The sequence below is a fragment of the Balearica regulorum genome, chromosome 3, assembly GCF_011004875.1.
Source record: "Balearica regulorum gibbericeps isolate bBalReg1 chromosome 3, bBalReg1.pri, whole genome shotgun sequence".
Classification (NCBI taxonomy): Eukaryota; Metazoa; Chordata; class Aves; order Gruiformes; family Gruidae; genus Balearica; species Balearica regulorum.
In genome coordinates, this window is record NC_046186.1 from 35,137,808 (window position 1) to 35,154,797 (window position 16,990).

Sequence of the window (16,990 nt, forward strand, 5' to 3'; positions counted from 1 at the left end):
TCTCACAAATGAAATAATGCAAATTACATCTGCATAGCGAATGCATATTACTGCATTTTCATTTGCACACAAAACTTAGGATATGTGAATCCACATCAGAATGCTGAATGGGATCATCAATTTGAAAATGTTCAAACAGCAATGACTGCTGAACATCATCTATCCATCCAAAGAAGTGACCCTAGCAGTCAAAAATAAGCAGGGGTCCCCCAAGTCAGCGACTCAGCTGACTGCTGATTTAATGCCAGCTCTGAATTCCAGCCTGAATCTCATGGCCCAAGCATAAATCTAGTAAAAGTATGCATCTAGTGTTCACAGTAAATAAAACATCTCTGTATTCAATCCTGTTTTTTGTTGAAAACAAAAAGTAACAGAAACATTCTCTTCAATTTCTAACAGACCAACATAAAGCATCACTTCTGACCATTTCCAGTGCCAAAAGGCACTGAGGTTTTAAGAAAGAAAAAATACTTTAATCTTTCTCTCTGGACCCCTTCTAAGATAAAGTTTGATGGTGTTCTGATCTACTGCTAAATCAACCACGTCAATAAGCTAAGCAAACTATTATCGCATATGTACATCAGCAGAAAAACATACGCTCATTATCAAATTTCCTGTGGCTAACTACTGCAAAACTGCAATCTAAAAGGAAGTCTAGCATGGTAAGAATAAGAAAGTAGAAGTCATCTGTCTCTCCAAAACATTCAGTTATAAATTTAATGACTGTCTCAGGCAGTCAGGATTTTTCCTATGGGACTTGCCAGATTCAACAGCTTTCACCATAGCTATGCTACGCAAAGTGTTCAAGTTCGCCAAAGTAAATTTCCCGACACAGTTAGGTGTAGCTAACTGTGCTTCACTGGATGAGCCAGTAAGTCATCGAATGAAAACCACAAGAATGTTTGATATTTTGGAAAACATCTTCTTGCATTCTAAAGATTTGTCATTTCTTTGAAACTGGATGGTAGGAGAAATTGCAAAAGTACCTTTTGAAATGTGTTAATCTTACTTTCCTTCCTTCATCCAGCTGAAACTACTGCTATCCTTTACTAGGAGCTAATCAACATGGCTTTCCCAGCACATGAGCTAGGGAATCCCACAATGCTATCATTCACAACCTGACTCATATAGCAATCTCCGTAATCATCCTGGAGAGAATCCAGAGGAGTCAGCTCACTTACATGGTGAAAAATCCCAAATACAGCTCTTTAAATCAAGGCTACTCCAGTTACTTTAAATACTACCAAAATCTGAACTTTTGATTCCTTTCTAGGAAAAAAAGAAGAGGAATGACACACTGCACTAAATAACTGATACATTTTTGCTTAAGAAATAGTCTCATAAGCAAGAATTCATAGTTCCAGAGCTTTAAGATAATTTGCAAATGGCTGTTACTCCTGTACATCTTATGTGCATCTGGGTATCTTATGATTCCTTTCTGTTCATATGTATGAGTGTATTTAACTAGTAAAACAATACAAAATTCTGGATTTTTATTTCCCCTGTCATTGTTTTTCACCAGCAAGTGTAATTAACAGTTATACACAACTGCTAGTGTTGCTGGGGTTGCAGATTTCCCCATTTGCTCTGAATAATGAGCAGAGCCTCACTGTAAGTGCTATCAGATAATTCTGCTCAGCTCTATCACATTTAGAAGAACGACAAAGAAAAATATTACTCTGAACGTCAATGAAATTAGCAGCAGATGCTTAAAACAGACTGCTGGCAGTACAGCATGTAGAGAGTTTCACACCACTGACCTGAAGAAAGGAAGTCTCAATTCTCACACTGATATCTAAAATGAGGATGCTACATGCTGCTCTGTGTTTTAACAGTACTTCTTGGTGATGACTCCACTTTTATACCAAAACAATATCTATCCTAGCCTTTACTGACAGTTTTTCTCACTCCAATAGATTAATGCAGTTCCTTAAAATTCAGTTATCCTACTAGGCTATAAAAAAAAAAAAAAAAGCAGGCAAAAAGCCAAATGCCAAGGACAAAATAGAGGCTGCCTAATGCAGGTGTGATCCAAGCCTACTTATAGGTATCACTCACAAAGCCAATGACATAAACATTTCTTCATATATGCTGTATTGGGTTTGCATGGCAAGGTTTTGGTAGTGGCGGGGGCTACAGGGGTGGCTTCTGTGAGAAGCTGCTAGAAGCTTCCCCTGTCTCTGACAGAGCCGATGCCAGCCAGCTCCAAGACGGACCCACCGCTGGCCAAGGCCAAGCCCATCAGCACCTCTGTGATAACGTATTTAAGAAGGGAAAAAAACAGTTAGAGAGAGCTTTTGCAGCCAGAGAGAGGAGTGAGAAGATGTAAGAAACTCTGCAGACACCAAGGTCAGTGAAGGAGGGGCAGGAGGTGCTCCAGGCGCCGGAGCAAGATTCCCCTGCAGCCCGTGGTGAAGACCATGGTGAAGCAGGCTGTTCCCCTGCCCCCTTCCATGGAGAAAGGATGAGGGGGTGTAGAGATTCCACCTGCAGCCCATGGAGGACCCCACGCTGGAGCAGGTGGAGGCACCTGAAGGAGGCTGTGACCCCGTGGGAAGCCCATGCTGGAGCAAGCTCCTGGCAGGACCTGTGGCCCCATGGAGAGAGGAGCCCACGCCAGAGCAGGTTTGCTGGCAGGACTTGTGACCCCGTGGGGGACCCACACTGGAGCAGTTAGTGAAGGACTATCTCCCGTGAGAGGGACCCCACGCTGGAGCAGGGGAACGATGAGAGGAGTCCTCCCCATGAGGATGAAGGAGCAGCAGAAATAACATGTGATCAACTAGCTGTAACCCCCATTCCACATCCCCCCGTGCTGTTGAGGGGGGAGTAATTTGAAACCGGGAGTGAAGTTGAGCCCGGGGAAGATGGGAGGGGTGGGGGGAGGTGTTTTAAGATTTGATTTTATTTCTCATTCCTCTACTCTGTTTTGCTTAGTAATAAATTCGATGAATTTTCTTTCTAAGTTCAGTCTATTTTGCTCGTGACAATAATTGGCAAATGATGTCTCCCTGTCCTTATCTCGACCCACAAGCCTTTCGTTACACCTTTTCTCCCCTGTCTAGTTAAGGAGGGGGGAGTGATAGAACGGCTCCGGTGGGCACCTGGCCTCCAGCCAAGGTCAACCCACCACATATGCAAAAATAATTAGCCATTAAATAAATAATAAACACAAGAATAATTGGACATGACATTGAAACAGTTTGGGAAATTATCCTCTGTCAAATTCTGAGGAAACCAACAGCTTTTATAGTACTGTGTGATTATAGTAGTCATCTGTGGTTTAAACAGATGAAGTCAGAAAACATAATGCTGGCACCGGTCAGCTTTCCCTGCTTTCAGCCTAGCAGAGCTAGGTTGACAGTGTGGCCTCCAGTATCAGCAAGTTGACAGAGCAACCTCTTATCTGTATCCTCAAAGGAATGCTGGTAGTGACTAGTCATGCAGGAGAGGGTATCATAAAGAAAACAAATGTTATACTCCAGCCATATTTAGTCATCAGAAGAAAACTAAACCAAACAGAAGGGAGATAAAAGGACAAATGAGAATGTGCATTTCAGCGGATCAAAAATGTTGCAATTGCAACTCACTTTCTTGCCCTAAACATATATGCTTACCACAGCAGGAAAATACTTTTAAATTGTGTTTTAGTCATGTATGTAGGCTGAGTCAAACACCTCCCAATGACTAGACATAAGGAAGCCTGGCAGGATCAAGTTTTCATAATTCAGTGCATAAAATCACAAAAGGAAGCACAAAACTATCATGATTGAAGGCAGATGCCGTCACATGTAAGGGTTTCACTAACCGCTTTGACAACTCAAAAAATAGGTTATATGATCTTCTGTGGGCTCTCTGTCATTATTGTTGCTTCCTCAGTTAATATTACTTTGGAATACTTTGGAATATTTTAAGCCCAGTGAATTTAAACCAAAAATATACCAATACACCTGCATACATGCATATATACATACAATATATACATATATTATATTTGCTAAAAATACGAATCTTACTCAATATGCTATTCACCTCCCAAAATTGGTTCCCTGCCTTTTTCTATAAGTCAATAGCTACTTACTTTCTGTGGCTATATCTTCTTCTCTGAATGATTCCAAATCACTACACTCCCCACCAATCTTTTCTCACCACAACTTCCTTTCCTTTTTTTTCCCAGTTTATCTTTTATTCTTCCTCTTTCATGTGCCAGGAATCAGGCTATGACGTCTTGCTCAGATACATCCCCCCACTTACTTACACAACCTTCATAAATTCTTGACAACTTGATGAATCTCTTACATTGGTTCAAAGTAGGCCTTTAACTCAATAAAAAAAAGAAGATCTATAACTTCAGAGATCTTGTTTTAAATGATCTGTAAGTTCCTATGTCAGTTTACAGTACTATACAGACTGGATATAACTGACAGTGACTTCTGCTTGCTTTCTTGTTTCAAAGAACAGCACTTCAGAAAGCAACACTCATAATTTCAATCCTTTACCTTGTGGAAGCTTCCATAAAAGATTTTCTTTACTTCATCATTATCAAAAGTTACAGTTTGAACCTCTCCCCTTGTATCCTTGTTAAAGAATGACAGCACTTTGCTGGAAGCTGCAATAAATGAAAATAATACATTTCATTTTATATGTACTACTGAAACCACCATCCCAAGATGCACTTATGAATAAAAATGTAGCATACCACTCAAATGCGTAAACACAGATTATAGATGGTTTTACTGATCCATAAGTATGTAGGTGTATATTCCTTTGGTTTTAGAGGTAATACCAAAGTTGAAATGTAGCTTTGCTGAATTATTCTTAGTTGAAAAAATTAGTTGATGCACCAAGCAAAAAAAAAATCTTTTAAAACTAAAAAAATATAATCCTTTTACCACGTAAGAATGCTTTGGTTTTGGAAATATTTGGAAAGAATGCATGCAAAGTAATATAATATACAAATTCTCTGCACAATAAGCAAAATCATCCTTACGATCAAGCACAACTCCAACTTGTGGTTTGTAATCTCTGTCTGTAATCTGCCATATTGCAAAAGGCTCGTTGGGGGATTCAGGCAGAAGACGGAATAACAGAATGATAGTATATGCCTGTGGCAGTCCCTCTGGGTGAATCTCCCTGTTAAGACAATATGAGGACATTTTTTCACATGGAAACACAAGGAAAATAAGATCTCCACCATTTGCTCTTTTTCATAGAAGACACGAGAGTAACAGGAAACCACAGTGTTTAACGGAACTGAGCGCTTTAACTACTCTCTCAAATGGAAGAGAACATTGTGTGATTTCTGAAGATGAACTCACAGCCTGTCTTCAATTGGTCCATGCACCATGGTTATGGAGGAAGCCAGAATATGACCAAGAACTCTTGAAGACGTATTCCTGTGGCAAAATTCTGCATAACCTACACATATTTTAAATTCCTTGGTCATAAGTACAGAAAATAGGGCCATAACTTTATTCTTTTTTCATTTGGCCTGTTTTACAGGCAACAGAAAACAGCACTGAACTATTGCTGCCCTTCAGGCACAGATACAATGAAGGATGTATTTAACGTATTCCCTGCAATTGGTGATGTATTTGGGCTCCACCTCATTCACCAAAGGCTGAGGTTTAGATTTGTGACGTTCAGACTGTTAGATATTAACAAAACAGAAACCCAAAAGTAAATAAAAACACGCATTAAATGGCTTTGAGCTTTTTCTGAAGGCGAAGGGAGGGAATGCAGGGAGGGATCTGTAAGAAAGGACGTAGCTGCTGCTTCTCCTTAACTATTACAACAGAGCTGAGAGAGGATTTGGCCTCATGAACATAAACATAGAAACCTTAAAATGGAGAAGCTGCTCTGTATTTTAGGCAAAGCTTATATACCCATACAATTATGGACACTGCAATAATAGCACAACCACTGAGTCAACAACAGCACACAGCACAGTGCAAGAAAGAAAATATTAAAGTAGTTATAGCAACATTATTTATAACTTGGATACCATGTTATCTCAGATATGAAAACAAATATGCCACCAGGATCAGGATGCTTTTATTGCTTTGCTGACTCAGTCTAAAGTGAGTTTTATTTTCTGGCTTCTCATGAAAAAATAAGCGCTCAGAATACTCAGACAAGTTTACTCCACCTCTTACAGCAGACAACAGACTATGTATCACAACGTTCTTTAAAAAAAATGAAATAAATAGGAAGTCTGTCTTTTTATTCTCTTTTTATCATCTTATCCTGCTAAATGCAAGTTTAATCCTAATATAAGAGTTGCAAAACAAGATCCCAGTGACTGGGATTATCTGTACTTCCCTAGATCATAAAAATCCAGGCTGTCAGAGATCTATCACCCCCATAGCACATCAATGAAATCAAAAAGTCCTCATGTCCTCCACTTTTAAAGTTGTGAGCTGAGAAGGCTGGCAAAAAGAAATTAATTCTTTGTACACCTCAGCTCCTGTGTCTGTGATCTGATTTTTACCCAATTTGGCAGGATTGCAGAAGATTTCAAAGGCTTGTATGAAAAGAAGATTAAATTTCCTTAAATTTAATAGGAACAATGGGCTATCTTTAGGCATCTCTTCTGACTCAGAATGACTTTTTTGAAACTTACTTAAATAGATGGCAGAGGAACAAACGTAAAAAGAAAAAGAGAGGTACTGTTCTCCTCTTAGTAAAACTAACTGCTAAGTAAGTCTTTTTTTCTTTTTTCTTTTTTTTTTTGTTGGTGAAAAAATGTTGGAAAGAATGACCATATATTACCCCTTCATAACCAAGCTCTAAGACCACAGTCCCTTGAACACTCCACTCTATTTGCCAAATATGGCAACTCAAGTAGAGGAGAAACTGCCCTAAGTCAATGGCATCAATGTGCTGCCTACTGCAGTATGAATCATGCCCCTGCAGAAAGTGGTGCTTATCCCTCCATATTGAAACCATTTCCCTCTGGCCATGTGGAGCTTGTTGTACTAAGGGCGTTGCTGTTCAACTGCCTAAGCACTTAAATGCAACTCAAATGGTTAAGAAGGATAATCTCCAAAAAAGAACAATAAGCAACTGGATTAATAGGGACCAGATCACAATGGAAGAAGTAGATTAGCATTTAATGAGAACAATGATATTCTTTGGAGTATATTTCTTGGAGTTCAGTAAAAAGAACATCAAATGAATGCATCTTCCATAAGATACTAATGCTATCATCTGTAAAGTCTATTAATCCTTCCTCACCTGCTTGCCCTAAATATGCGACTTTCAGGTTTACTTACCGAATTGGCTGGCTGACAAAGGCATTTTTATGGAGTCTATATGCTACATAGCTTGGGAAAGAGCCTGATTCCAGTGATACACCTTGTACAGAAGCAAAATGCTTCTCTGTTAGATTGTATGATTCCAGCATCTTGAAACCTTTAAATCCGGAGAGAAAATATAAAATAAAAATACTGTAGAGCTGTCAAAGACACAAATGAACCTATGCCAAAATATTAGACAGTTACTTACCAGGGGAAGTGTATCCCTCCAAGTAAATAAGAGGACAAGCTAAAAGACATGAAACAACATATAATTCAAAACTATAAAAATCTAACAGGATATGAACATGTATATACTTCAGAAAGTTTTATTACCAAAAAGTCTGTGCTATTATTAACAGGCAACTTCTGTTACATTTGTCATACTGTCTTCTGCCCTGTGGTAGATGTACTGTCAAAATCTTTACTTGTTACTTTTACTAGGATATTTCTACTGTGACAAATTGTACAGAATAACAAATGAACCCCCAAATATTTTACAAGTCTAATTCATAAGTAGAAAGGAGCACAATGACACGGTCTTTCCATGAATATTTCAGGCATGAGTCAGGCTTCGTAATAGCTGTCAGATTCACAAGGAAAAACTGCAGATTTATATGATTCCTCAGGAGCCAGGGGATGAGGCAGTTAGGGAGTACACAGTTGCACATGACAGGCCTGAGAATTTCTCATTTTTGCCATAGAAGGAATTTACTTGAGTAAACAACTGAACTTCATTTAGATCGTTTTAAAACAGCATCACACACTATAGGTCCACCCCTTTAGCATCCCTAGACCAGTTGTGTCCCCCACAAGAGACCTGTTGTGTCCCCCAGTTCACATTAGGCATCACTGTACTTCCTCTTAAAGAGCGGTAGTTCTCACTGACTGTTGCTCTTTTTGTTATAACAGTACTTCGAAATGTGAGACAAGATTACATAAAATATGATATCTACTTCAAAATTTTAAAAAAGTAACTTGCTCCCTTAAACCATGTCCAGTTATTACGAAACCTAACTTTTATATATGAATATTTCTTTTGACTTACCTTAAATGGGATGGCAACTATATAAGCAAATGTATTTTAAAAAAGGAAAAACGATGTCTTCTACTCACTTGAGGTAGCCGTCTCACACACAAAAGTGACAAGGTTATCTTGAATCTTTTCAAAGGCATCAAAGTCATCAACAATAAATACATGACGCTCACTGGGCTTGCTGGCAATCTTGGCCAGCTCGTTGTAATCTACATCAGCCACACCAACCACAAAGATACTGAAGCCTGTAAAAATAACACTTGTTACTTGACATGTAGTAAACATACATTCCACTTTTCAGGTCAATATTTCACAAATTATCTCTATCATTGATTTCTCAGGCTCTACCTTGTCTTTTATCTGGCCTTCATTATGAGCATACATTCTGGACATCCTTTCACCCTCTCAAAGCTCAAGAGGGATTAAACCAGTTTTTGTATCTTTCTTTCAAAACTTTCTCCTCCTTCCTTCACTGATTTTTGTTGGGCATTATCCAATCTCACACCTTGGCTACATAGTCCCCTCAGTCTTTCATATAAAATGTACCATTCTCTCAACTACACACTATTTTAAATCTGTTCTGTGTCCACAATCTCTGTGCATACTATTAGTTATCCAGTCCTCTATCTGTTGCCATCTCCTGCATTTCATGTTTCTCAGTTTCGCTTCCACTTTCTTAGGGTGGTGTTCATCTCACCAGTTTTTACTTTCCAAAATAGCAACATCTAAGGTAGTTGTCTAGTTTTCCTCTATAATCGACAAACATGAGCACATTCAGAATGCAATTCATCTCACACCCCTAAGATGCTAACTGCAAAATAGAAGAAGCTGTGATCTGTAGATGCCTATCTGTTGCTCTCACTAGCCATAAAAGGACCCGACATGATGACCTTAGACTAGATACCTAGTTGTTAGATGACTTAAATCAAATAAGAAGTACCCAGACCCTAGAATTTACTATCACCAGGTGTAAAGGCATAATCTGTTCCTTTGTTAGGGTGATTTCCCCCTTTAAATGCTTAAATTAGCACCTCCTTGCCTTCTGTGTCAAATTTTTGTTTCCTGTTGTCTTCTAGCCTTTACAGAATTTTGTCTCCGGCTCATTGCTTCCTTTCCATTCTCCCCCTTAACCTTTCATGTGATAATTTAACCTCTCTTTGCCACACCAGAAAACAGGGAAGAGAGAGGGGAAAAAAAACAAAAAACACTGCACAATTCAGCACTAAGTAGAAAGAATTTTCCGACAAAAATTGACAAGAAATTGCACAGGCATTGGAAATGCTGGTTGGAGGCTGAAGGCATAATTCACATTCATTGCAAATGATAAAGCTATTGTTATTTACATTTTGAATTTTTCCAAAAGAGATGGGAGATAATTATTCCTCTGTAGCCAGTTCTGGTGAAGCTTTGGCCAAAATACTCTGTCCAGCTTTGAGCATGACATTTAAGATGCAAAGAAACTGAAGCCAGTAGAGGGTATAGTGATAATGATAAGAGGTTTGGAAAACATGATCAACAGGAGGTTGAAGGAAATGGGTTTGTTTAGTCTAGAAAAGAGAAGACAGTAAGAGGAAATGACAACAGGCTTCAGATATGAAGGCTTGTTACAGGGAACAGTGTTCAATTGCTTTCCTGGCTAAGTAGGTAAATGTAAAGAAGACAGCAGCTTCATTAGCCTGAAGAAACACTTAGGTAAGATGTGAGGAAAAGCTTGCCAACTATTAGGGTAGTTAAGCACTAAAGCAGATTATCCAACAGGGAGACTGTAGAGATTTTTATGAATAGATTAGCCAAACATCTTTAGAAGCCATCTAGAAAGCTGATTCCTTCAGATCATAAAGGTAAAGATGACCACTTGTGGTTTACACGCCAGTGATTTCCATAAGGAAGTACAACATCTCTTTACTCATAGAGCAGGACTCCGGGTGGTTCATGCACTGAAATGCAAAACTGCTGGGTGCAGGGATCGAAATAGATGATTAGTCCACATAAGCCACATTTGCAAATCTGAACAGGGAAGGCAACACTTCTGAGCTCAAAAGGCAATGAAGGAGTCAGTTCAGACCCAGCTCCAGCAAGAGCAGTTACTTTAAATGGAAATCCACTAGTTTATACTGGGTAAAACACAACACTCAAAAGTCCAGGTCCATTATATCAAAAGCACCAGAATATAGCACACTTCATAATGATCCCTGGGGTCCACATAACAAGGAGAAGAAAAAAGTAACTAAAAGTCAGGTCTATGAAATGATATGCATAAGGAATTACTTGAAAGCCTTGGGAAGCCACATCCTTCCCCAGAGAGAAGGCTAGAGAAACAAAAAGTCTGGCCCAAAGAGTCGAAATTCTTTCAATAGTTTTGAGTTTTTTCCAAACACGTGGAATACATTTCTGAGTCCATAATTGATGAGTAAAGGATTCCCAGATAATTGAAGCACCATTTATAATTGCATTGCTTAACACATACGGAAATGAAACTGCTAGGTACCGTGAATCGCTTACCAGAGTGCTGTATGACCGTCGCTGCTTTCCGCACCTCATCCTGAGACCGACCATCTGTGACAACAACAAGTACCTTGGGAACGCCTCGCCTCATGCCACTCTCCCAAGTCAAAACCTTTTCTTTGATAAATGTTAGAGCTTTGCCTGCAAAATGCACAGTGAACAAGGGGTCAGCCATACTATCCACAAGAGAAGAAATCCCTTACTTTATTTTGAAAGGGAAACAGCCACACAACTAAAACAGAAGAACACAAACCCCTAATTCTTCAGCCATGTAATATTAGGATAATGAGGCAGTTTCTGAAAACATTTTATTTTAAAGAAAGACAATTCTACTGCTCAGAATTACCTGTCCTTGTGTTTCCTCCTCTGTACTGAATATTTTGAAGAGCTCCTAAGGCCTGGGCCTTGTCATCAAATGTATTCAGTTTAAATTCAGATTTTGCCTCATCACTGTACTGCACAAATGAAACCTGAAATGGAATATATCACAGTGTTCAGTCTCATACTTCCACGTTCAGACCAACTCTCTCCATGGAAATATGTATTGTGGTATATTAGCAAGCATTAAATAATTGAAAAATCTTTTTCATATGTGTATGATTATGCACACACATGCATATTTACATACACAGATATCATCACAGCAATGTGCACAGAACACTTTTTTTCTTTCTTTTTTTGTGCACGAAATGTGATGTGACTTTAAATATGTATGATTAAACTACTGCTATTACTCTGATGCTGTATATATATAGTGCCTATTCTCTGTTTTTGAGCAGGTTTACAGTATCTAAAAAACCTCTTCCAGATTCTGTTTTAGGAAATACAAAAAGAAATTAGCAATAGAATGTCAATAAAGTTGGATATACACAAAATTGTGTATTCTCTTATCTTAAATTCTGGAATACAATCACTGAATGTTTATTCTAGAATCATCTTTAAATTTAAGTATTTTATATATATTTAATATTGCTCCTTTTACATATTTTGTAAAATTGCAATATTATAGTACACTAATTTGATGCTGAATAGCCATCTCTCTGAATATTAAATTATTAATATCCACTTCAAAACCTGAGATTGTTGCAACTACTTCAAGAGGTATGTGACTTAAATATTTTATGAAACATTAGCAGCTACATGTCTGTCACCTGTATCAGGGCTTCTCTATATCTATACCGGGGACCCATAGTAATTCACAGGAAGAAAATATTTAAAACCAAAAAACAAATGGAAAGGAAAGCTATCCCACACAGATTAGAGGTAAGAAGGATGAAGAATGCCTGAGGCAAAGCAAAGGATGAGGGGTACCTTTTCCTTAAAAATATGTCTGGAGAGTTAAAGAAAGGGAATCAAAGACCAAAAAATATGCCTAGAAGATGAAAGGCAGTTCATGAGCAATGTAAATAGTTTTTATAGTTACTGGGGAAAATCACTCTTCCACAAAAAAAAAAAAAAAAAAAAGAAACCAAACAAAGACCACCTTAAAGCCTTCTAATCGAGGGAAATGTATTGCACCTGAAGGTCATTGCAGTGCTCCAGAAATACCTTTTAAGAAACTCTCTCATGTCTCATGACAATCACTTCATCTAGTGAAAGAGAAATGGTTATGCAAAGCTCATCCAGCTTCCCATAGAATCATAGAATGGTTTGCGTTGGAAGGGACCTTAAAGATCATCTAGTTCCAACCCCCCCGCCATGGGCAGGGACACCCTCCACTAGACCACGTTGCCCAAAGCCCCATCCAACCTGGTCTTGAACACTTCCACGGATGGGGCATCCACAACTTCTCTGGGCAACCTGTTTCAGTGTCTCACCACCCTCACAGTAAAGAATTTCTTCCTAATATCTAATTTAATTCTACTGTCTTTTAGCTTAAAGCCATTACCCCTTGTCCTATCACTACATGCCCTTGTAAACAGCCCCTCTCCAGCTTTCCATAAGCAGAAAAAATCCAGCAATGGTGCAAAGTTTACAGTAAGAAGCCTGACAGGAAATGTCTTTGACATAACCATGATCAGTCCAGAAATCCTGGAAGTCTATTCCTCCTTAGCTATTACTGTTTACTCTTTAAAGATGCATTAATTCATTGAGACGACTAACTTTTCACCTTTTCATACTTTCACTACGCCTGCTGTAGAGTGGACTCATGTTATCTATAGGATGGGATGAAAAGACCTCTGGAAATGGCTCACTCAAGGGATTCTGCCTACTTACTGCAGTTGTGGGATTCAAGGCAGCTCAACCAGACAAGGCTAATGCAAGCCAGCTGGACTCTTTACATGCACAAGACTCCTTTCTTGCACTGAGATATTAAAATGTAACCCTCACTCAACTGTCAGACTGTTCCCAGAAGAGATTTCTGATATGGCACAGAAAAAAACCCCTAGTGTATAACAACTAGGCAGTGTGCCAGTTGTTGGTGCCTTATACAAAGAAACAAAAATATAAAAATTAACCATGCATTGACCATACATCACCCCAATTTCTCTGCCTGGAGGATTCCCACACACTACAACTTTTATCTTTCGCAACAGTAACCTCTTTATATTTACAAAACACCTGATATATTTCAAATATAATTATACATGCACACATGTACAGATGCATTATACAACAATCTAATATAAAAAACTGAAAGCATTCTGAAAAAAGGAAAAATCAGATGTAATGTTAGTAATTCAGCTTCATTTTCAGTTTCCCTCCAAAATGTACTCAATGAAAATAGCAAACCTACCTGGATTCCATCAGGATTAATCAAGTCAAAGGCTCCTACTGTATTAAAAACAAATTTCACTACTTTGTTGAAGTTATCATCACCAATACTCCAGGAAGCATCAGTCAAGAATACTATATCTGCTTTGGCACCTCTGCATACTGAAAGACCAAGAAAAGGAACACTTAAACCACATCATTCATAACATTGTAAAATAAAGAGCAGTGTTTCAAAGTTTGAAAATTCAAGAATGACAAATATTCAGCAAAGTTCTACTACCATGTAGTTAACCTGGCAGGTGGCTTAGGCTCAACACAAAACCATTTATTAAAAATTTTCCAAGACAAGTGCAAGAACTGAGGAAAAGCTCAAGAATTAAATGCAAATCTTTTAAATTACATTTATTTTCTGAGCAGTTACCATAAAATATAAGTTGTCTGCTGAGAGGCAGGCTCACAGGCTTGCTGCAGACCTATAGCATATTATGACTTTTTTCCCCCAAATGTAGGCACCATGCTGTCCTAAACTAGGAAATTTTGAAGTCTAGTAAAGCTCAACAGCAAATGGATGGCATTAGGAAACTGGTATCAAATTTCATTTCCGTACAATGCTGTGCTAGTTTTAAATGTATTTAATCTTATGAAAAATGGAATTAAACCCTGAAGCAGTGCAACAACTATGTAAAATACTGAATAAATCTACAAGTAAACATACCATCCCGAGCTGGAGGGATTGTAGGGGGTGGAGGAGGGGTAGGTGGTGGAGTTGGTGCCTCTGTAGGTTTGAGAACTGAAATAAAATAATATTTTTTTTTACTCCATATAAATTATTTCATTCAAGTAAAAACCTTAGATTATATATTATATTACCACACAGAAAGATATAAATCTTTTCTCAATAACTTAAACAAAGTATAATTCGCAAGGAAAAATTTCTTGTGTCACAAGAGTAATGAGATTATAGCTGCGTTAAAACAAAGGTACATAATTTCATTGTAACAGGAATGCTTTTACATGAGTAACTCTGCACTCTGATAATGCATCCCAATTTTTCATCCAAGTGCTAGGAAACACTTGGTTTGAAGAAGAGTGTAAGAATTTTTCTTTCCCTTATAAAATCCAGTTGACATTACACTGAGAGAAATAGGAAAGAACATAACTTGAGAGATATTGAAAGCCGTTTAGGAGCAAGACAAATTCTACAGCTGAAACACGACAAGTTCTATAGCCAAAACTTAAGGTTCACAGTGTCTATTACCTACCTGTACGCTCCCTCATAGAGACTGGAGGTCCTTCGAGGTTAGGGGTCTGAACAAAGACGGTAGCATTGTATTCTGTGTCTGGTGAGAGGCCAGTAAAACAATGGCTCGTTTCTGATCCACGTACTGTGATTTCCTGTCCTCTGGAACCTGTCAAAACAAAGCCCAGTGGAAATACAGTTAGAACCCACTATTTCCCTTTTAATATGTGTGCAAATAAGTGTATAAATTAGAGACCTCCTGTGAGGAGGTTGGAGCAGATGGGACAGCAGTCTTATTCTTGTCCCATAAAAGCTTATCTAAACCAAGATTATGTGGTGATTATGCACCCTGGAACATACTGAAGAGTAACTACATTCCAGTGCCCATGTGAAATCCAGGTAACTAGCGGATTCCCACCAATGAAAGTTAACTTGGCAACAAGCAGCACTCCCTCTTTTCACCACTCTGGAAAATGGGTTATGTTCAGAGCTTTAAAGCTCAAGCAGATGCATCATGGCTTCTGGGGGAGGCTTGCCACCACCTCAAATAAGTGGTGCTGTGACTGAAATAAGACGATTATGTTTCCAGAATATGCAAAAAATGGAATGCACTTACCATCAGCAGGGTTTAGCTTCAGTCTGTAGGAAGTTGCTGATCGATGAGCTGACCATCGGATACAGAAAGTATCCCAACCCACTTTGTAACTTGTTAGGTCAGTGACATTCAAGTATACTGTGAATGGAGAAAGAGGTAAATTGCTCTATGGAAAATAGTATGCAATGGATGTTAAATGAAGCACATCAAAATGAAAATTATATTAGCAGTGCTGGTCCAGAACTTGATATTTTTAAATACTAACAGTAGGAAAGAGCAGTTCTAGTCAAATCTCTTCATTTTCCATTACACTCTAGAGATCCCAGCCTAGCTATTTACAAAGGTCTAAAGTTTGAAACCCTTCCCGTATTGGGTAACAGCCCGTTTTATGAGTTTTCACATGAAGCAAGTTGAGTTCATTATAAAATAAGAAATTTCCATAAACTGGAATCTGACTCATATATATGGCAGTATGAAAAGAATGTACTGAGTCAACAAAACTGAAGATACTTGATTCATCTTAACTGAAGAAATTTTTAAAAGTTTCTTAGCTGAGGCCATCAACAAAATCATCTCCTTCCAAAAAGCTGAACTTACAATCACTGGACATTCCTGTGAGATAAAGGCAGAGCAGTAAAAAGCCTAGACCTGCTTAGCATGGTTAGATTCTGTAGTACCCTGGAGACAGTCAAAGATTGACTCCAACTACAGCTGGATAAAATTTTAGAAGCAGACTAGAAAATTTTATATCATCAAACTGTTACTTAAAACTGTATTTCCATCACTGTTCCCAATCTTAGTGTTTTTAAGATCTGTATCATGGACAGATGGTAAGGATCCTTCATGAGAGGATATCAGACTTTCTAACAACCAGCCTTAAAAATCTTCTTTTAATCAACATTACCTCATATAAGCATATGTATCTGTCATGACTACAACAAAATTATTTTGACTTACATGTAGTGCCTTGATCTGTCAAAGGTATGCTCATTCCAGAATCATACTGGGCATAAACATTCACATCATAAGTAGTACTGGGAGACAGATTATGCAAGGTGTAGGAAGTCACTTCTCCCACAAAAACCTCCATGGGCTCATTTGAACCTTGAATTGAAAGGAAGCATTGAGTACAGAAAGAGAGAAAGATTCATGATTAGGTGAGCTACAAAACTATCTGCCGTCTTTTACATGTCCTTAAGTGTTAAGCTCATTTTTTTGAAAGCCAAACATACTATTTTCTTAAATTTTAGTATATTAGACTGTTGCAAACAGAACATACCCATAGCTTTACAAGCTATTGTGCAATGTTTGTGTTTAATTTAACTTATAGAAAGGTATGTATATTGTTTCACTGTCACATAAAACAAAGGTTCTGAAGGACATTAGTACCTAAATACCTGTCCAATACTCATCTCACATACACCAGTTCATATCCTCAGAAGGACAAGAGGTACTGTCCTGGTTTCAGCCAGGACAGAGAGAGGAAAACCAAGTATGGTCCAGGACGTTTTCTAGTCACCGTATTAAATTTTAATTATACAATTCAATCTGTGTAATTGAATGTATGAAACACTGTATTTGATAATTGGTGCTTCGTACAAAAT

At 38.2% G+C, this 16,990-nt stretch overlaps 1 protein-coding gene across 4 annotated transcripts in view; it reads right to left on the reverse strand.

Moving 5' to 3' along the window:
• Window positions 1-16,990, reverse strand: part of COL12A1 (collagen type XII alpha 1 chain) — a 105,486-nt gene that overhangs the window by 24,780 nt on the left and 63,716 nt on the right. For all 4 annotated transcript variants that reach the window (XM_075747520.1, XM_075747517.1, XM_075747519.1 and 1 more), the window contains 12 exons: window positions 16,344-16,490; window positions 15,408-15,524; window positions 14,814-14,960; window positions 14,267-14,341; window positions 13,574-13,713; window positions 11,183-11,306; window positions 10,834-10,977; window positions 8,412-8,576; window positions 7,507-7,545; window positions 7,275-7,413; window positions 4,991-5,133; window positions 4,500-4,609 (listed from right to left, as the gene is read on the reverse strand). In XM_075747520.1, coding sequence (XP_075603635.1) covers window positions 4,500-4,609; window positions 4,991-5,133; window positions 7,275-7,413; window positions 7,507-7,545; window positions 8,412-8,576; window positions 10,834-10,977; window positions 11,183-11,306; window positions 13,574-13,713; window positions 14,267-14,341; window positions 14,814-14,960; window positions 15,408-15,524; window positions 16,344-16,490 — 1,490 coding nt within the window. The remainder of the gene's footprint in view (window positions 1-4,499; window positions 4,610-4,990; window positions 5,134-7,274; window positions 7,414-7,506; window positions 7,546-8,411; window positions 8,577-10,833; window positions 10,978-11,182; window positions 11,307-13,573; window positions 13,714-14,266; window positions 14,342-14,813; window positions 14,961-15,407; window positions 15,525-16,343; window positions 16,491-16,990) is intronic.